The 22,694-nt window shown below is 41.1% G+C and overlaps 1 protein-coding gene across 1 annotated transcript in view; it reads left to right on the forward strand.

Moving 5' to 3' along the window:
• Positions 1–21,899, forward strand: part of pias1a (protein inhibitor of activated STAT, 1a) — a 156,693-nt gene extending 134,794 nt beyond the window's left edge. The window contains exons 8-13 of the mRNA XM_055231266.1: positions 10,849–11,009; positions 15,967–16,100; positions 17,311–17,617; positions 18,169–18,308; positions 19,810–19,850; positions 21,080–21,899. Of these exons, the coding sequence (XP_055087241.1) occupies positions 10,849–11,009; positions 15,967–16,100; positions 17,311–17,617; positions 18,169–18,308; positions 19,810–19,850; positions 21,080–21,511 (1,215 nt within the window). The 3' untranslated portion in view covers positions 21,512–21,899. The remainder of the gene's footprint in view (positions 1–10,848; positions 11,010–15,966; positions 16,101–17,310; positions 17,618–18,168; positions 18,309–19,809; positions 19,851–21,079) is intronic.
• Positions 21,900–22,694: the final 795 nt, after the last annotated feature.

A 22,694-nucleotide genomic window follows, 5' to 3' on the forward strand; every position in this document is an offset into this window, starting at 1 on the left:
CTGAAGAGGGCTGTGCGCAGGAGATGCCCTCGCAATCTGTCAGATTTGGAGCAGTTTTGCGAAGAAGAGTGGGAAAATATTGCCACATCAAGATGTGCCATGCTGATAGGCTGAGTGCTGTAATAAAAGCCAAAGGTGCTGCAACAAAGTGTTAGTTTAAGGGTGTGCATATTTATGCCACCAGGTTATTTTAAGTTTTTTTTATTTTATATTTTTCCCCTTTAAAGCTTTCAGTTTGTTTTTCAATTGCATATAGGTCACATTGAAGGTGGGAAAAGTTGTGAAATTAGTTGTTTTGCTGTCATTATTTTACATGACAAAAACCTGGCTTTTGAAAAGGGGTGTGCAGACTTTTTATATCCACTGTACTCCTGAAGAAGAGGGTGATAAAACTGCTACTTTCAACTTAAACCAGAGTGATACTGTGTCTTTTCTAAAACTTTGTAAAGACAAGAATGCCAAGCCAACGCAACAAGCAATAAAAGACAATGCTAATATAATTACATCACCCAAAATACAGCTTACAAACAGATTTTTACCACTGCCACAGACTGATGTTGTTAACATACAAACAGAAAATGGATTTTTGTCACAAAACAAGAGCATTGAAGTTGGCAAAATAACAGTGGAAGACATGCAATCTGTGCCAAACGTCAAGTTCAGAGATATGCTGCTGCTAGGAGATGGTGCTATCAGAGATGGGAGCCACAAAGGAATCCAAACTTGCTCATATTCCAGTCACTTTTTCTATTACAAAACTCCTGCAAAAAGTTTTGTCAACTCACCAAGGAGTTAAAGAACTGATTGTTCACGTGGGTGCAGTTGACAGGAATGGAACAGAATGAAATCTTGAAAAGGGATTTCATTAAATTATTTGACGAGCTTGATAAAGTGGAGGTTAAGATATTCATCAATGGACCTCTTCCTAGCATAGATAGAAGGAAGATGAACAAATTTACCTGGCTGTTTCAGCTGAACACATGGCTGTTCAACGCATGTGTGGCCAGAGGATTGCACTACATTGAGAACTTTGATCTATTCTGGAAACAAGAGGACCTGTTCAAGGGAAATGGCCCACACCTGAGCAGAGGTGGAGTGAGAGTGCTGAAGGATAACCTCCTCCATGCTCTGAGGCACTGGCCTGGACAGGGTCATGAACCAGTGAGAGAAAAGAGGAATGAGAGAAGCATCTCTGCTGCACCAGCCAGAGACCGAGCCAATGTGTCAGCACCATCAGCAGCACCAAAACTACCACAACCATCTCCCCCAGTGAAGGAGTCACCACCAGCAGCACAACCATCTTACATAGCAAAATAGTCTTCAGCAGCAGCACAACCATCTCCCCCAGCAGCACCACTACCTCCCCCAGAGAACAAGTCAGCAGCAGCACCACCTTCCCAAGTGAAGGATCCATCTCCAGTGTCACGTCCCCCAGGGCCCTTGTCACTGGCCTTGAACCTGTCTGTGACAGCCCCAACAGAAGTTTCAGTCCCAGCAGCACCCCCATCTCCTCCCCTGCCCACAGACCAGCCCTGGGTCCCCTTTGCTACATCTACTCCCTCTAGGGACTCTTCACTCTCCTTTTTCTCCCCACATTCACCCATGGCCCTTCCCAACCATCTAGAAAGCCTCTTCAGATCAGGAATTAAGATGGCTCCCCTCACACCCAATATAGCATGATCAAGAGTTCTGGCATCAACTATGCTGAACTCTTCCCCGTACCCACCTATAATCCCTCGTCTTTCACCCAAACTCCCCCTACTCCACCTCCTTGGCCCTCACCTGGTCCCTCACCCAAACTCCCCCTTGCTCCACCTCCTCGGCCCTCACCTGGTCCCTCACCCAAACTCCCCCTTGCTCCACCTCCTCGGCCCTCAGCTAGTCCCTCACCCACACTCCCCCCTGCTTGCCCTTCCCTGCCTTCTCCCAGAGCTGTTATCACCAAGAACTAGGGCACACAGGGCCTCTGCTGTTGCATGACATACAGTCATGATAAAGATAATATGCTGAGGCCCTGTGATGGAACTGTATCTACAGTTACACCACATAGACTGATTAACATGAAGGACCGTTAGACTGTCCAATCAGAGAAATTTAGTTCACATTTCCTGTAAGAAGATAACCAGTCCTACTGAAAGTAAAACTTACTCAATGTCACATCATTTTATGTCACATGACTTTATGTTTTTAACTGAAACATGGCTTGACAAAAACATAGGTAATACAATTCTTATGGAATCAACTCCACCCAACTTCAAATTTGAATCTGAAACAAAAAGGGTGGAGGTGTGTGTGTGTGCATTTTTTAGAGATAATTTGGTCACTCACAGGTTGTCATTTGGGGTGTTTTCATATTTTGAATATGTTTCCTTTAAAGTTAAAGTTAAAACAGTCACCCTCCATACTCTACTTAGTCATTTACAAACCTCCCCAGCACTGTCTCTGTTTTATTGATGATTTTACTGAGATGCTTTCAGTCGTATGCACAGACTTTGATGGTTTATTCATTACAGGTGATTTTAATGTACATGTGGATAATGTGTTTTGACAGAAACACACTCAATTCTGTCCTTGAAACCTTTGGTCTGACTCAGCGAGCCCACCCAAAACAGAGGGCACACTCTGGACCTGCTCATTATAAAAGGAGTAAATGATGACTCCGTCAGGACACAGAAAAGGGAGTGCCGGAGGGCCAAGCAGGAATGGAGCAAGTCAAAGCTCCAAATTCATTATGAGGTTTACAGAGAAAAGATGCACATGCACAGCCACACTTTATGTAGAACAATGGTTCTTAACCTGGGTTCCATCGAACCCTAGGGGTTCGGTGAGTCAATCTCAGGGGTTCGGCGGAGGTCAAGGCATGCACCCGACTCATATGATTCGCGGACTGCGAGCGTCTCCAGACACTACCCGTGTCCCAATTCAACAAATGCACCCTTTGATGAGCCTATCGAAGTACCAGCCCAACTTAAATGAGTTGTTCGAACGGCATAAAAACATAAAATGACATAAAAACGAAGAAAAGGAATAGACTTTGCTGTGAAAATGACATGAGAGTGGCACTTGCCAAGGTGAAGACATGCATTTCTGAACTGGTCTCTCAAAGACAACAGCAAAAATCACACTGATTTGCAATAAATATTCATTATTATTGTAGTCTGATGGAAATTAGGTGATGGGTGTGTGTTAAAACGCTAAAAATAATAAATAGCATAAATACAATAAGTTCATTATTGAAATACATAAGGTTACAAATTTAAATAATTTCAGTGTGGTAGTATTAAAAAAGGTCATGTCTTTGGGGGCTATGTTGTGCGGCATTCCTCGGAGTCACGCTGGCTCCGCTCAGCTGTTCAGGACACCGGCTATCCACAGCTGAGCCAGCGACGTGTCAGAATCTGCAAACAGGGCTCCGTGAGGGAAAATCTTCGCTTAGTCCCTTGTCGGCCTCAGCAAACTGACCACATCATAATTCGTGTTGCCCTGATTAATACCAGGTCGCTCACGAATAAAACTTTTATCTTGAATGATTTCTTTTCAACACATTTCCTGGATTTTCTGTTGTTGACGGAAACCTGGACTAAACCAGGTGACAACAGCGTGTTCATGGAGGTACTCCCCCCTCGGTGCTCCTTCTTCAGCTCACCTTGAGCGTCTGGTCGTGGGGGCAGAGTCGCAGCAGTTTTTAAGGACAATTTTAAATGCAAGCTTTTACATTTTAGCAATTTCTCTTCTTTTGAAATGCAGTTGTTTACAATAGAGCTTGCTCGTCCTGTTTTATGTGCAGTAATCTACCGTCCACCTAAATATAATAAAGAATTTATTCAGGACTTTTCAGAATTTTTAGCTGACATGGTCCCTAAATATGAACATATACTTGTCTGTGGGGATTTTAACATCCATGTATGTTGTCCCTCTGATCAGTTTGCAAATGATTTCAGACACCTTCTGACATCTTTTAATTTAATTCAGTCTGTGGATGGACCTACTCACAATGCTGGTCACACACTGGACCTGATTCTTTCCCATGGGCTTTCTGTTTCCCTTGTTGAAATAACTGAGACTGTCCTCTCAGATCATCTGCCCATTATTTTCAATTTTCTGGCTCCACCTCCAGTCAGCAAGCCTCCTGTTCCAGCCTCCTGCCGTCGTATCATCACGTCCTCTACAGCTGAGGAGTTTACTGCTGCTTTTATAGACTTTTTTACCCAGGAATGTGCTGTACCTGAATGCCCAGACACCCTCCTTTCATCTTTTTATAAAACATGTTCTGGAATCCTAGACACTATTGCTCCTTTTAAGCACAGGTCCACCAAGCCAAGGACCGATCCCTGGTTAAATGACACTACTCGTGCTCTTAGGCAGCGTTGCAGACAGGCAGAACGACGGTGGAAAAAGGACAATTTACATGTTTCTCTGGACATACTGAGGGACAATCTTGCTCATTATCAGAGAGCCATGAAAGAGGCTAAGTCCCAATATCTGTCTGATATTATATCTAGCAATGGTCATTCTCCCCGAGTGCTGTTCAGTACAATTGATTCTGTAGTGAATCCAGGCACTTTTCCTTTGACTGACGCCTCAGTTTCCACTTGTGAAGATTTTCTTTGCTTTTTTGTTAACAAAGTGGTGTCTGTTCGACAGCTAACTAGCTGCAGCATTAGCTTAGACCTACCTATTTTTGCCACTCATTCTGCTGTGTTTGACCATTTTGAATCAGTCTCACTTTCATTTCTCACTGATGTAGTTAAACATATGAGCGCAACAAACTGTCCGCTGGACCTTGTACCAACCAAGTTGCTAAAGAAGGTGTTCAGCACTGTTGGGCCTTCCCTCTTGGTTTTAGTCAACATTTGTCTTAGTTCAGGATGTGTCCCAAGTGCTTTTAAACATGCCATAGTTAGGCCTCTTCTTAAAAAACCTAATTTGAATTCTTCAGTTTTATCTAATTTTAGACCTGTTTCTAACTTGTCTTTTATTTCAAAAATTCTTGAAAAAATTGTTTTTATACAATTGCAGTCATTTTTAGACGAAAACTCTATTCTAGAGAAATTCCAGTCCGGGTTCAGATCACGCCACAGCACGGAGTCTGCATTGCTGAAAGTTCACAATGACATTGCCCTTTCTGTTGATGCCAAATGTCCTGTTGTATTAGTGCTGCTAGATCTAACAGCTGCTTTTGATACAGTGGACCATTCGGTCTTTCTGTCCCGGCTAAACCACCATGTTGGCATTCGCGGTGCAGCACTTGAGTGGTTCACCTCATACCTGACCAATAGGACCTTCTCAGTACAGATAGGTGAACTATCATCCTCCACTGCTTCCCTGTTTTGTGGAGTACCCCAGGGTTCCATTCTTGGGCGTTCCACTGCTATGCAGATGATATTCAAATATATTTACCTGTAATGTCAAGGAAACATGCCGCGCTTGAATCGTTCAATTGTATTGCAGATATCAAGCTGTGGTTAGGACAAAACTTTCTGCATTTAAATGAAGAAAAAACTGAATATATTTTGTTTGGTGATTCTGCCCCCTTAAATCTTGGCTCACTGTCCTCAAGGCTCAGACCAACTGTTAAAAATCTCGGGGTCATTCTTGACAACGCTTTTAAATTTGACAAACAAATTGACAGCGTGGTCAGAGCAAGCTTTTTTCAGCTACGTCTTTTAACAAAAGTTAAGCCATTTTTAAATCGCAATGACCTTGAGAAAACGGTTCATGCTTTTATCAGCTCTAGAATAGATTATTGTAACTCACTTTATGTTGGTGTCTCTCAGTCATCCCTGGGTCGCCTCCAACTTGTGCAAAATGCTGCAGCACGATTTTTAACCAACACATCCAGACGCCAACACATCACCCCAGTCCTTTATTCACTCCATTGGCTTCCTGTTACTTTTAGAGTTGATTTTAAAATTTTACTTTTTGTTTTTAAAGTTCTTAATGGCCTCGCCCTGCCCTACTTGGCTGAACTGTTGATGGTCCGAAATCCAAACCGGGCCTTGAGGTCATCTAATCAACTCCTTTTGGAAGTTCCAAAAACTAAATACAAACACTGGGGTGATCGGGCCTTCTCTGTTGCTGGGCCCAAACTCTGGAACAAACTGCCTCCTGATGTGCGCACCATTACTGACTTCGGTCTTTTTAAATCCAGGCTTAAAACATATTTATTCAGACTGGCTTCAACACTTAGTAATGTTGTGACACATTATCATTATTTATAATTTGTTGTATTAATGTATTTTATTCTCCTATTTTACTGTTTTAGTCTGATTTTAACTTGTTTTAATTTGATTTTACTGGAAAGCACTTTGGTCACCTTGAGTGTTGTAAAGTGCTCTATAAATAAATGTTGATTGATTGATTGATTTGTAAAAAGGTATGCATGTAATTTGTTCTGAGTTCATGCATTGTATTGGTTTTATTCTTTGAACACAGTGATGTTAATGCACGGTCCATTTTGTGCACCAGTAAAACATACATATGTCTTGAATTTGAAAAAAATATTTTATTTTTCAATGAAGAAGGGTTCGGTGAACGTGCATATGAAACTGGTGGGGTTCAGTACCTCCAACAAGGTTAAGAACCACTGATGTAGAACAAGAGAGAGGTATTTTTCTGACATTATTGGAAGTTGCAGTAACAACTCTTGTGTCCTCTTTTTAACAGTAAACAGATTAACAAACCCTCCACCTCCTCCATTAGAACTAATTTCCACATCTAAGGGCAATGAGTTTGCAGTCTTTAATGGCAAAGTTCAGGGCATTAAAAATGCCATCAATTCCACGACACAAATAACAACCCAGCATCCACCTAGACACTTAGAGCTGACTCACTTTGCACCTGTAACTGACAAAACTGATTGTCACTAAGAGACAAAAGAGATTGTCACTAGTCTGATTTCATCTACATGCTGTCTCAATGTGTTACCCACAAAATTTCTAAAGTCTGTGCTCAACTGCTATCACCTCTCACTTGGGTAGTTAACATGTCACTTCAATCTTGAACATTCCCAAGAGCTTTGAAAACTGTGGTTATCAAGCCTTTTCTAAAGAAGAGCAGTCTTGATATTGAACAATTACTGACCAATCTCAAATCTACCTTTTTTAGGTAACGTCCTCGAAAAAGTAGCTTACCAACAGTGTATTAACTTTCTCCAAAAGAATAACTCCTTTGATGTTTTCCAGTCAGGTTGTATACCCCACCACAGCACTGAGACTGCTCTTATCAAGGTGACAAAGTGACATCCACTTGAACACTGATTCTTGATCCTGTTAGATGTGAGCATTTGCTTCATTTGACACTGACTTGAACTTTAACAGCCACATCAAATTAATAACATCTGCAGTTTTTTACCACCTAAAAACATTGCAAAAATCAAAGTCTGTCAAAGCCAGACTTCGAGAGACTTATCCATGCATTTGTCTCCAATAGGTTAGACTACGCTAACAGTCTGCTCACTGGCCTCTCCAAACGAGCGTTAAGATGGCTGCAGTACATACAGAACGATGCGACTCGGGTCCTGACTAGAACCAGGAAGTACGAGCACATAAATCCTGTGCTCAGGTCTCTACATTGGCTTCCTGTGGCTCAGCGAACAGACTTTAAAGCAGCTCTGCTTGTGTGTAAGTCTCTTCGTGGCCTAGCATCAAAGTACATGTCCGACATTTTAGTGCCATATGAACCATCTTGCACTCTGGGGACTTCAGGGACTGGCTCCCTGTTGGTGCCCAGAGTCATGGGGAACATGGGGAATCAGCGTTTCAGTTTTATGCAACTAAAACCTGGAACAGTCTTCCTGAAGATGTGAGACAGGCCTCTACTTTGACAATGTTTAAATCCAGGCTCAAAACAGTTCTGTTAACCTGTGCATATGACTGAAAGGTTTTTATTCTGCACTCTTCTGTTTTAATGTTAATTTTATCATGATTATTTTTGATTATTCATGTTTAATTTGCGTGATTTTAATGTCTTCCTTATCCAGTAAAGCACTTTGAATTACTTTCTGTTCAAATTGTGCTATCCAAATAAACTTGCCTTGCCTTGCCATGCCAAATAAAAAAATCAGGCTTCAGTGTTCATTGTGTAATATCATGATAAAATTATTGTATGTCAATGTAACTCTTAAAGCACACATATTGTGCTTGTGTCTCCTAGTTAAAATCTACGATCTTCTAAAACAACTTAATAAAAGAAACGAGTCTGCTGACTTCCGGGTTAGAAAAGTGCGGTGCTCAATGGGAGCTGATGTCTCTGTAAATGTCATCACAACAAAGCGCCGCATGCTCTCGGCCCCTCCTATGGATAGCTGCACATCACACTAGCAAGCTGCACATTTAAAAAAAAAATAGTTTCAAAATGACTATACAGTGCTGTCAAATCCTACACGTATCATGAATTACAAAAGTGAGTGTGTACACAGTGGGTGTGTACAGGTGGCAGTGAAAACATGGTTAGTTCGGAGAATATAGGAGAATAAAGATTATGCAAACCTTTGTTACAGGTATTATAAACACACCAGCGACATGTGTTGGTCAAACAAGTGAACTGTAACATGTATAATCAACTGTTATATACCGCATATTTATTCAGCTACATGAAGCATAGAAAACGAACTGAATAAGTGTCTGGTATGTTAACCTAAGATACTAACAGTTAATCAGATAACTAAAGCATATAAAACAAACAACTTTACTCTCATTCTCACTCCAAATCACGAAGTCCATTGAATTCTTCATCCTTGGTGTGACTTCTGAACAATTCCGCCTGCTCCGGAAGTAGATGAAGCGTCGCTTCCGCGTAGCTGTGTTATTTGCACTTGAGCCTAGAGTGCCCTCGTGCAGTTACCAGTGTGACAATAACGAAGATGTAAAATTCTATACTTGAATAATTTCACATATAAATTCCATCTGAGTATAAGTTGCACACCTGGCCAAACTATAAAAAAGTGCGAGTTATAGTCCATAAAATATGGTAATTGCTACTTCTCTGTTACTTACACTCTAGAACAGGGGTCGTCAACCTTTACCACCCAAAGAGCCATTTGGACTGCACTTGTTTCTTTGCAATGAGGTGGTCCCCTCCAGGAGTGATGGGAGACAATGACTCCCACATTGTGTTTGTTATGTCCAGTCTGCTCCGCAATTTCTTTCCAAAAACTGTAAAGGCTTATCTTTTAATCCAGGGTATTTAGTCTCCATGTGCCGAAGCAGTTTTGAAGGTTCCATTGTCTCGTTCACTTTCACTTCACGCAGAGCGGACTCGGCACGTGAGAGTCACCTGTAGTGACAAACCCATATTTTAAGTAGGTCTCCTGGTATTTCTGTTGAATTTAGCTTTCTTTTTCTTGGAGGTCGTAGGCTCCTCTTCTGACTCCTTAGTTGGCCTTTTCCCCTCTGCAAACAACTTCTCCAACTTCTTAGTTTTGGCTCATTTTCACTCAATCACTAAATTTGGGCAACGTGTCTGATACATTATACGTGATACGTCATCGCGGAAGACAAGAGCAGATCTAGATCAAATCAGATGTAATATACGCGCCATTGTATTAAATGGATTTCTGTGGTGATTTCCTCTCAGGAATTTCATTATATATCTACGAACAAGGGACGGGCGAAAGTTACATCAGAGAAGATCCTCCTGCTCCTGAACCGCTGCACAGCCTCTGAAAATCAGGGCTGTATCTTTACGCAGGACTGTAAGCTGTGTCTGTGAGGCGTGAGCAGTGTTTGTTTTTAACATTTTTCCCTGAGTGTGACGTTTATTTTAATCAACAAAAAATACAAAAATATTATGTTATTTTAATATTTCAAGATCACAATAATCTTTCAATTTAAACTACAATAAAAAAGAACTAACACAAATAAAATACACTTTAATCAAATACTTAAAATGTATTTTCCGAAGCCACGCAGAGCCACAGTATAAGGATGAAAGAGCCGCATGCCGCTCCAGAGCCGCGGGGTGCCGACCCCTGCTCTGGAAATACAGTATTCTTACTTCAGTATGGTGTTGGCTACTGTAAATATTCCGACAGCTCAGAGCTCTGGGCCAGTGCTGCTGACTCAGAATTCTCTGATAAAAACCTCTGCATATATTCCTGGAAAACCCCTAAAGTCTACACGGTCAAATATGTGGTCATGTTGGGACTCATCTGCTGCACTGGTAATGCGTGCTTTTGTCTTGACGCTCCCTGGTTCTGCTAACATTCTAATGCAGTGGTCCTCTAATGTACACTTAGCTAGACTTGTCACAATAATCAGTGTGTCCACTAAACCTTCAAATCCATTTCAACGTTACTGTAGTTTTTCTTCTGGGCTAAACTAGAGTAACCTTTTACCTTGAAAGATGTATAGGGATCAAGTTGGAATTCTTACTAGACCTGCTACTTAGCTTTTGTAGTAACTGGCTAGTCCCCAATCATTCTTTTATGCTATTAGCCGACTAGTAAAAAGGTATCTGTACTTTTATTTTTAAACAATTGATGTAAAAAAAAAAAAAAAAATCTATGTACAACCAGTCAAACGTTTGGATACACCCTCTCATTCAATGTTGTTTTGTTTTTTTTGTTGTTGTTTTTTTTTACTTTTTTACTACATTTTAGATACATACAGAAAACATCAGAAAACAGGCAATACATACAGAAGATATATTTAATTATGTAGTAATGCAAAAGGGTAAATAACTCTTATTAGATGTCATATATTTGATATCTTCTGTATGTATCTAAAATGTATAAAGTAATAAAATAAAATAGAAAATAAAAAAATTGTCGTGTGTATTGAACGACGAGTCGATATAGTAATTAGAGGCCTATATGTAACACTGCCTGATCTGTGCTGTGTTATACAGTTGGGGAAGATGCGATTGACGGTGCCATGTCGGGCGCTCACCTGCTCTCACCTGCAGTGCTTCGATGCCACGCTCTACCTCCAGATGAATGAGAAGAAGCCCACCTGGGTGTGCCCCGTGTGTGACAAGAAGGCGCCCTACGGGCACCTCATCATTGATGGGTGAGACCATGACACACATGTTAAACACCTAAACTAAACTCACTCCGACTGTGGAGTGGAGAGTGAAGGAGGAGGGGCAGGGTCTGGGGGACTAAAGGGAGGGAGGAAGGGCATGGTCCTCGAGGACTAAAGGGGAAAATGAGGGGAAGGAAGGGTTGTATCTGGTGGATTAAAAGGACGAGTGAGGGAGGACGAGGGGCAAAGTCTGGAGGACTAAAGGGGAGAGTGTGATGGGGAAGTAGTTTGAAGTCTGGAGGATTATAGAGGAGAGGAAATTGCAGTGGCATCTGGAGGCAACACACATTTTGTACTTTACACTACTTTTTGACTGTTTTTTACAAGAAATCTATAGGTTTGCACTTGTGTCTTGTTCCTCAGTATGTTGTTTTTAGGAATAAAAACATTTGTATTTGAACAAATGTGAAGTGGATCTGCTTAATGCCATACTGTGGACCATTTTAGGCAAAGCAATAACATCTTATGAAGACAAGGAAATCCCACTAGAAAAGTGACAAAATGCACCTTTAAGCTTCTTATGGACCGTAAATGGTCCATCTTTCACAGATTGTATGTGTAATGAGGGTCCCGTACATTTGACTAACAAAAGTCCAAAATCCTACACTGGTGATGATAGTAGACCCAGACTACTGCATGTGGGAGATCAGGGCTTGTCCTTGGGGTGCAGTCGAGCTGTAACTTGCTTTGGGGATAAAACTGATCATAAAATTGTCGTAATACAGCTTGATTTGAATGTAATCCACACATGAGTTATGGCCCTATCTGCCTGAAACATCTGGTTTACTGCCATTAACCAATGATTTATCTTCACCTTTGTTTAGACATGTTAAGTCCATCCATCCATTTTCTTCAGCTTATCCGGGGCCTGGTCGTGGGGGCAGCAGTCTAAGCAGGGACTCCCAGACTTCCCTCAACCCAGACACATCCTCCAGCTCCTCCAGTGGGACCCCAAGGCATTCCCAGGCCAGCCGAGAGACATAGTCCCTCTACCGTCTCCGGGGTCTTCCCCGGGGGCTCCTCCCAGTGGGACATGCCTGGAACACCTCCCTAGGGAGGCGTCCAGGAGACATCCTGAGAAGATGCCCAAGCTACCTCAGCTGGCTCTTCTCGACGTGTAGGAGCAGCGGCTCTAGTCCAAGCTCCTCCAGTGTAACCGAGCTCCTCACCCTATCCCTAAGGGTGCGCCCGGCCACCCTAAGGCGGAAACCCATTTCGGCTGCTTGTATCCGCGATCTCGTCCTTTCGGTCATTACCCAGAGCTCATGACCATAGGTGAGGGTAGGAACATAGACTGACTGATAAATCGAGAGCTTTGCCTTTCGACTCAGCTTCTTCTTTACCACAACGGACTGATACAGCAAATGCATCACTGCAGAGGCTACACCGATCCCCCTGTCAATCTCACGCTCCAACCTTCTCTCACTCGTGAACAAGATCCCGAGATACTTGAACTCCTCCGCTTGAGGCAGAGACTCACCACCCACCCAGAGAGGTCAGGCCACCTTTTTCCGGTTGAGAACCATGGCCTCGGATTTGGAGGAGCTGATTCTCATCCCAACCTCTTCACACTCGGCTGTAAATCGCCCCAGTGCCTGCTGCAGGTCCTGGCTCGATGAAGCCATCAGGACAACATCATCTGCAAACAGCAGAGATGAAATCCTGTGGTCCCCAAGCCGCACCCCCTCCGACCTCTGGCTGCACCTAGAAATTCTGTCTATAAATATAATGAACAGAATCGGTGACAAAGGGTAGCCCCGGTGGAGTCCAACATGCACCGGGAACAGGTCTGACTGACTGCTGGCTCCTTCTCCAGTCATACAGGGGCCGGACAGCCCTTAGCAAAGGGCCCCGGACCAAATACTCCTGGAGCATCCCCCAAAGGACACCATGAGGGACACGGTCAAATGCCTTCTCCAGATCCACAAAACACATGTGAACTGGTTGGGCAAACTCCCATGAACCCTCAAGGACCCGATGGAGAGTGTAGAGCTGGTCCAGTGTTGCACGACCGGGAAGAAAACCACACCCCTCCGAGGTTCGACTATTGGTCAGATTCTCCTCTCCAGTACAATGGAGTAGACCTTACCGGGAAGGCTAAGGAGTATTAAGTCATTCGTACCAAAAAAAATAAAAAATCTGTGTCAAGAAAACTGTTCTTGACGTGCTGTTTACCCAAAAAGACTCAGGACAAGTGACTTTTCTTCTACTCTGATCAGAAGGGAGCGAGCACAGAGAAGAAGCTACGCAGACTGCTTCCACGAGGTCTTTTCTGTACCTTCTCCAACGCGACCTTCTCAGAGCAGCCTTTTATTAACATCTTGACTCAACTCAGCAGTTTTCCCATCATGCTTATCAGTAGAACACTTTACTCCCTTCCCCACACAGACATGACCTTTCTTATCTTTCAGTTCAGGTTACATAGCTTTTGACCTTTCACCCACCTTGTTTCCTGTTTCTCAATTCAGTTATTTTTCAACTTAGTTATACATTTCAGTTACACAGGCTTGTAGTTTTTCATCACCCTCTGTTAATCTCGTAACACAATATAAGCATGCAGTTCATTAATGATAAAATATGAGCATAATTTTATTCACAGACTATTTACAATTATAAATATTGTGATTGAAGTCCCTTCAAACTTCATACCCTTATCCAGATGTCAAAACAGGTGGTTCAACTCGCTCATCTTCACCAGACTCATTCTGATCATTTCAGCGCTCAGATAGCTTACACTGACATATATCTAATAAGCAGTAACTGTTTATCATAAACGTATCTTGTATTATGCAAAATTGACTCGTGAGCTTTTAGCCATGTTAGGACACTGTTACTTCATCAAAAACATACCCTGAGTTGTGTTTTGTTTCATTCTCACATGGTTGAGTAACCCTTTATTGTTAGTCTGTCTACATATCCAAAGCTCAAAATGCTCTGTTCCACCGTGTGATGTCATGAAGCTTAAACTTAACAACTACCTTTTACCTTTTGAAATTATCCAAATGATTCTAGTTAAGTTGTATGGAGTTTAAAAACACAGTGGAGCTTTCCCTCTATTACCACATGACATCACATTAAGGTGGAACGCAGTGTTTTCAGTTTGAAACAACCTAAATATGCAAGATTTGTGTGTTAAACATTTTTGAATGAAACAAAACACAACTACAGGTATGTTTTTGATGAGAAAACAACATTATAACATAGACGCATCAGAAAATAGTGTAATATGGGCCCTTTAATAAACATATATACTTGTGGTTGACAGAAGGAATTACAGATTTAAATTAACCCCTTAACATTCCGGGTCATTTTGGTGAAACTGCCTTGTACTGACCTCTCCAAATTAAAATGAACACCATTATTGAACCCTCAGTAGTAAATACACAAGTTTGGGGTCTTTGTAAAGGCAACACCCTATAGTTTTACCCACACATCTCAGAATCACTGTAAGTATGTCTGCTGAGCATTTATACACTTTGGAACACACATAAAAAAATATTTTTTCTCATCCTCGCCTAAATTTTTCTGTTAAAATTAAGGTGTAGAAAGCTGCAGTAGGTAGTTGGGGACGAAAATACACTATATCTCAACTGAAAATCTTGTTGACCACTCACATTTCAAATTTGAGGTCAATACCTATAAAAATTAGAGTTTTTCACTCATTTTATCAACAGTAAGTCCAGGCTTCTCCAAACCTATCCAAATTAAGACATTTGGAGAACGTTTGGAAAAACTGCAATAACGTTTGAATGTTTCAACACACAGACATCAATGAGGCTCTACTGAAAGCTCACACTGAGACGAATCTGTATCTGCACACCCAGCTGCTCTATTACTGTACATTTATATATCATATCAAAACACAATATAAAATGTATATTTGTATATAAAATATAGTCAAAACAAGTGGTATGGGTCAAAATAAATATATATTCACAAACGACACACTGCAACCAGTGAACAAACACACACAACTCAAAATGTAAACAAACACACACTGGAAGATAAAAGCACACTGTACATGATTGATGCAATTGCATCCAGTCTCCTCCTGTTACGGGCACAGCAAACTCCGTCTGTTTACGAGAAACCATTGCATGTCATGCATCGTTGTATTCCTCTGCTCATTGGCTGTAAGGGGAAAACATCACTAAACGTGTGTAATGTAACTGCTTGATTCTACAAGGGGGAGAGTGGGGCGTATCCTTTCAGTCATCTGTAGCACTCATTCACTGTCCGGGGCTCCAGTAACCCACAATCCCCACCTTATTGGCCAACTTTGGTGTCAATCACAAGCTAACAAGTTTGTTTTGCACTGAGGAACAAAGTTAGCGCTGTCAGAAGTTTATTATGCTTGAAATCGACAAAAGAATTGCAAAAAAGTGACAGAGCAGATTTCACTTTCCTGCAGCAGATTGGACATGGAGGATCTAACTTCCTTTCTGGACATAATTTCTTGACTGGATTATATTCTCTGGACATGTACGGAAGGAATGAGACCAACTTTGTGTAAATATGTTGATGTTTTACAGAACCAGAGCGCTCAATGGTAAGTAAAGTCCAAATCCACATTTCTGACTTCTCTGTAAAAACCACTTTCCTGTCAGCACTGTGGTGATTACAGGTGTAAATGGTTTGCATATTCAGAATGCTGTAACGTTCCTGACATTAAGGGGTTAAAACTGGTCGTCAAAATGACCACTGGATGCCAGTTTTTGTTTTTAGTCTTATTTGGACTGCATCACCCCACAGTGAGTAGCATCTTTGATCTGTATGCTGTATTATTTTATTTTGTTTTTTTAAACAATTGAGGTCAAATAAATAAAAAAAAAAAGAAGTAAAAATCTATATACAACCAGTCAAAAGTCTGGCTGCTGTACACATAATTACAGCTTTTGTCCTAGTTTTCTCACATTATTCATATGTGGTCTTCCTCTTGCAGGCTCTTTGTGGAAATCCTCAACAACTGCACCGACTGTGACGAGATTCAGTTCAAGGAGGATGGCAGCTGGGCCCCCATGAGGGCAAAGAAAGAAGTGCAGGAGGTTTCTGCTGCCTCCTACAACGGGCTGGACGGTGAGACAGGGGAGGAAGCGAGGGGTGGGGGGGTGGGGTACACGAGGCAGAGTGAGATACGAGGGAGGGGGAAAAGGAATGCGACAGGAATGAGTGGGAGATGGAGTGAGACAGGAAGGAGGGGGACACAGGAGGGAGTGGGAGAAATATGGAAGAGGAGACACAGGAAGGAGGGGTATGGAGATCTGCTAATGAAGTCCAGATTAAAGAGAAGCACTTGCATGGTCTCCTCCTTTGTTTAGCCATGTCACTTTAAATTTGGTGCGCCATCATTTAGCATAGCACTCGGTCCACGTCTGTTCCCATAGTAACTCCATACAACTTCACAAAGGAAGTGGGAAAGCAGATCTGAAGATATCGGCATGGTGCGAAATCAGGCTTTAAATTTACCTTTACTGTGTATTGTATTATAATTACACTGTATTATTCTGCTATTATAATTCCTTTATGTTTTAAACCAATCTCAGATTCCACATAAAAAAAACACAAGCATTCAACTTATTCACTATTTCCTAATTGAGTATTTTTAATTAAATTCAGCCTTCTATTAAAACAGATCTTCACATTATTATATTGTTGTTTTTCAGATTCCATAATGTGATAATGTCATACTTCCAGAAGGGGGAATCTGATCATTTTCCCTTCACATGCATACAAAAAGCTGGAAATACCCAAGGCAAATGAAGTCTTCGAAAATCACAGCAGCAAACCTTACCACAATGAATCAAATTATTACTCTAAATGTTATTTATAACATATATATCTATATCCATATATCTATATATGTTGCCCAAGAACATAGACAATAAACAATTATCGCCTAAAAACAATTATACTATTTCTTAGAGAAATTACATTGTCACTGCCAGCTCAGTCCTTGTTACCTTGGCCTACGCCATCAGAGGTATAATACTACCTACAGAAGCACAGCCAGACTGGACTGCACTAGACTAGAATGGACAACACTATCACAGTGTCTTGACGGGTTATGTATAATTTTACAGAATATTACATAAAAAACAATAAAATACAAAGACCTAAAACCCAACTAGTACAAATAAAGAGTCTCCAGGATAAATATTGTCCCCCAAAAATGATTGTTCCATTTATCACATATGGAACGATCAGCTGATGTAGTAATTATTGTAACAGACCTAGTAACTATTGCCTTTCATCCTCTTATGCTTGTGTCGTACCTCCTCAACCTCAGACCACCTCAGCTCCTCCTCTTCCTCAGCCCTCTCCAACAACAACCACAGCAGCAGCAGCAGCAGTAAGAGGGTGGAAGTGATTGACCTTACCCTGGACAGCTCCTCTGAGGATGAGGGCCCGGAGTCCCCCACCCTGGTCCCTGCACCTGTCTCGGCTCCTGCCCCAGCCCCTACACCTGCACCTGTCCCTACTCCCGCCTCGACACCTGCCGCTCCTCCGCAGCACCAGATTCACACACAGCCTCCACCCGTCAAGAGAGCCTGCCCTTCTCTGTCCCCAACGTCACCCCCTGTCATCAACAAAGGGTCAGTACACATTTACACACTGGGTTTTCTTGTATTGTATACCCTGACTGATCTTTGTATGAATTTAGCATATACAGCAAAGATCAAGGCACTTGGAATTGAAATTTGGAAAAAAAAATCTACTTAAGAAGGTCTTGTAGTCAGCTAATTAAAAGAATGAATAGTTTAGTTTCAAGGCCCACGCCACAACAATAAGATGCAATTAAGATACTGACTGATGAATGATGCAATGGAACGATTTTTGGTATCTGTAAAAAGGTAGTTTAAACTTTAAAGCTTTAAAGATTAAACTCATGATTCACGAATTTTATAAATACATTTTTATATATATATAAATATATTGTTTCCTTGTACTTTTTTCTACATAAATAGTTTCACTCTGATGTTTGAGAGATTTTGCCACTTTTAGTTGATTAAATGATTGGCAGTCAACTACAACCCTAATATGTGTCCTTTAAGTACATTCTGCCATCCTAGATGTTCTCATTCAAAATTTGCAGTCTGAACACCCTGTTTTAAAATAATGTCTCCTCCTTCATATGTCTGCACAGAGTGTTGAACCTGCACCACCAAGCGTCCCCTGTGAGCCGTACACCCAGCATGCCCACAGTGGAGACAGGTTACGTCCCCCCAGTACCCCCTCTCATCCAGGACTATCGGCCGTACTACCACACGCCCAACGACCTATCAGGTACTAGCATACACACCCATTGACCTGTCAGGTATGAGGTCAAATACCCAACGACCAATCAGGTACCAACACACAAAACTACCACACAGCCAACAGCCTATCAGGTACCAGCACACACACACCCATTGACCTAATAGGTATGAGGTCACATACCCAACGACCAATCAGATACCAGCGCACACACCCATCCCCTATCAGATACTAGCACCCACACTCACTGACCTTTCAGGTACAAGGTCAAATGCCCAATGACCTATCAGGTTCCAGGACACAAAACTACCACACCACCAACAGCTTATCAGATATCAGCACACACTACTACATTCACAACGACCTATCAGTTACCAGCACACGTATCCAACAACCAGTTAGGTACCAGCACATATGCCCAACGACCAATCACATACCAGCACACATGTCCAATGACCAATCAGGTACCAGTACACATGCCCAACAACTACTCAGGTACCAGCACATACTACCACCACATATGCAGAAAAACTATTAAAAAATATAATTAAAATATATATATATATATATTTTTACATTTTAAATATTAATATTTTTGTATGAGAATCAATCATACTTTTTGATACTTAAGTCACTATCGCTATATTGTTATTTTCATATTGATCTACTCATTACTGGTTCTTTCCATTCTCACTGTTTTTAGTCCTTGACAAAGCCGTTTTTCCAGTGTCAACCATGTAGCCAAAACAATAAAATGTCATTATGTTTTGGGCCTATTTGCTCCCTTTAAGCACCCATATGGATGTAAAGAAAATGGCCAGTCTGCACAATAAGCTGTAAAGTTTTATTTGTTTATTGGTTAAATTTCAAATGCTGTTTTCTCAAAAGTGCCTTTCTCACACTTGATCTTGCACCCACATGCATCTAGTTAGGTTTTCAGGAAACATCAAAAACAACAAAAAGATGTGCAATACCCACATTCACATAAGATCAGTCAACACAAATCAAATGGGGTAAAGACACATACATTCAACAAAGTCAAACATGGGGAGATGCTGTCAAGCATGCAACACAGATGACAGTTTACATCTTAGGGCAATTCACACAGTAAGGTGCTTCACAGAAGCAGTAACAGATAGGCCTGTCATGATCATTAATATAATGACTTATCGTTTGATGAACAGATGGAACAGTTATTTTTGGGTTCAACATTTATCGTGAGGACTTTTTCTTTGTACTAGTGTACCAATGTTATTGTTTATCGTCTATATTTTCCCAGCAATATACATCGTACTTTGAATTTTTTTTATCGTGACAGGCCTAATAACAGATGCTCCTCACCTTTTACAACTAGGGTGTGTCAGTTTTCAGTGAAGTTCCCTTCAGAACGATATAAGGAAGTGCACTCCCAGAATCCTGTCAGAACTAAAGAAGTCTGTTGGATTTTTGCGATGTTCTAGGTGTGTTAACACTTTGGTTCTCTGCCAAAGTCTTTGTGATGTGACTGACTTGTTTCCGTGTGTTTCTGCAGAGTTGAGCTTCTTCTCTTTTCTCCAAGGCGACAATCATCAGGTAACTGCCCCTTTTACTGTGCACAAGCCGCACTAGCATTCTCCAGCCACAACCCCATTTTCCCCTCCAAAGATGCATACAGTAAAACGTTTTAATCAAAATGAGTGTATAGTGAATAGTGTTTGGGGTTGTTATTGAGGTACATCCTAGTTCTGTGGGCTGTCTGTTTGCTAATCATTCAAAAATGTCATACCTTCAAAAGAATTTCAATGTAATCTTGTAGACAGTGTATCAGCTATGACTAGTAAGTTTAGAAAAAAATCACAAAAAGAATGTATTTTGTGATAATTCTGCATAGTTGTTTTTAGTGTTCCACATTTTCCACATTTCCATCTACATTTTGCACAGTATCTGAAACTTAACCAAGCTGTTTACAAGCATGTATATCTCTCAGGTCTTTGACACATCTAACTAACTATTGTACAAAGCCAAAATTATATGCATGTCCTTTAAAGGGTCCATATTACGTTATTTTTTGGTCTGGAATAATGTTGTTTCCTCATCAGAAACATACCTGGAGTGGAGATGTAGACAGACTTACTCAGGTTACTCAAACATGTGTGAATGAAACAAAATGCAACTCAACATCTGTTTCTGAGGAGGTAATAGCATTATAACATTACTTAAATCTCAATTTTGGGTAATATTGGACCATTAAAGGACACATATACAGATAATACTTGATACTGTGACAGAGCCACAGAATATACAAGGTTTGAATTTTCCCAGGATTGTAGCATCACAGGTAGAAGCAAGGCAAGCTTATTTGTATAACTCAGTTCATACACAAAGTAATTCAAAGTGCTTTACAGAATAAAAAAAGACATTAAAATCACAATACAACAAATAAAAAGAAATAATCACAAATAATCATCATAAAATGGACGTTTGGGAATCAGTGTTCCAGTGTTCATTTTTTCAATGTTTAGTCCTGCCTCTGGACACAAGCAGATCCCTGAAGTCCTCAGAGATCATGACATGCTCTGTAAAGATTATCTTTAGTTTGGAGATTATTATTACAATGCTTCTAAAATGATGTTCAACATGGCCATTGAATATTTAGTTTTCTTGCGTGCGGCATAATCCTTATCAATTCATAGATATATTAAGATAGTTTTTGAAAAAGTTCCATATGGACCGTGTGCATCAGCTTAAATGAGAAATCTGAAAATAATAATTGTAATAATAATAATAATTGTAACAATTCTTTTGTTTTTTTTTGTGATCAGCATTACAACATGGTCATGGCCGCCGCCGCCGCCGCTGCCTCCGCCTCCGACGACCACGAGCTGCTCCTCAACCGCTTCCTGCCCTACAGCACTTCCTCCTCAGGCCACTCCCACATGTACCTCAGCCAATCGGGCGCCACCTCCGTCCCCTCGCTGACCACACCCACCAACGGCATCAGCAGCAGCAGCTCGTCCAGCACCCACAGCAGCACCCACAGCAGCACCCACAGCAGCATCCACAGCAGCACCCATAACAGCACCCACAACCACCACGATAGCCACTTAAGGGACCCCCACCTGAATACTCACCCTCCCTCACATGCCTCCACGCACAGCGCACATCACCCAGGGGTGCTAGCCAGCCGCGCCAGCGGTGAAGCAGCTCTGGCAGCAATATACGGAGGAATACCAGACATCATATCATTAGACTGACTAAAAAACAGCTTGGACCTAAAAAAAATTACTGATTTTGGTGACCTGCAGGGTAAACCTTTTGGAGTCTTTTGGCTACAGACTGCCTAGGAGCACCACAAAGGCCGGAGCGGTGAGGACGACTAGCCCCAGATCCCGAAGTCTGGGAAGGAGGGAGGCTTGTGCACAGAACCCGGTACAGATGTGGCACAAAACATGTAATGACCTTTTGTTATGAAAGGGGGCACTGTGTACAGAGAACAAAATCTATTTTCCTCCTACTTTTGTACGCTGAGGCCGACCACAGCCTAGTGCTGCTTCAAGAACAGCTTTCACCCTCTCAAGGCTTGGACTGTACATTTTCCTTGATTGCCATGTACACATTTTTTTCTCCCCTACCAGACCTTTCACAGTGTATGATTTTGTTTATGCTATTAAGTTATTTATAATATTTAAACAGCTATTTCTATATCTTTCTTTCTATATATATATATATATATATATATATATATATATATATATATATATATATATATACCCGCTACAGGAGTGTGTAAGTGGAGTTTAGCCATTTTGTTTATATTTTGATTTTTTTTTTTTTTACAGTTTCACAGGAGTTTATTGCAGTGGCCAAGAGGTACAAAATAAATTCCTTCCATCTGAACAGCTTTACCAGGTATACAAAATTGTAAAAATACATTACTCTATTATATTAATTTAATAGAACATCACAATTTACCCTATTTCAGTAGACTATCTGGGGGTTTTCCTATGTTTCTCATCAGTTTTAGTGTGATCAGAGGTGGGTAGCTATATTTACTCATTTACATTGAGTAACATTTTAAAGAGATTGTACTTTTCAGAGTACTTTTTTAGCAGCATACTTTTCTCTTACTTCAGTACTTGAGTAAATTTGTGGTTTCTCCTCTGTGAGTAAGTCTAGTGACTTGCGATTTATGTTGACAATATGAAACAATTTGAACATTTGTTTCTTGCAGGTCCTTCAGATATGATTTATTTTGCCTCATTTTTGTGTCCATCGTTTGAAAAAAAAAAAGGATTTTGTGCATTATTTCTTTTTTTTCCTTTTTTTCTTCCTTCAAATTCATTCTTTGACTATTTGTTTTGAACATCTTGGGCCTCGTAGCAACGAGCAGAATCAGTTTGAAGGTGTTTATTCCAGTTGAAATTATTTGTCTTTGAT

This window comes from Periophthalmus magnuspinnatus, chromosome 3 (assembly GCF_009829125.3).
Source record: "Periophthalmus magnuspinnatus isolate fPerMag1 chromosome 3, fPerMag1.2.pri, whole genome shotgun sequence".
In the NCBI taxonomy this organism is placed as follows: Eukaryota; Metazoa; Chordata; class Actinopteri; order Gobiiformes; family Gobiidae; genus Periophthalmus; species Periophthalmus magnuspinnatus.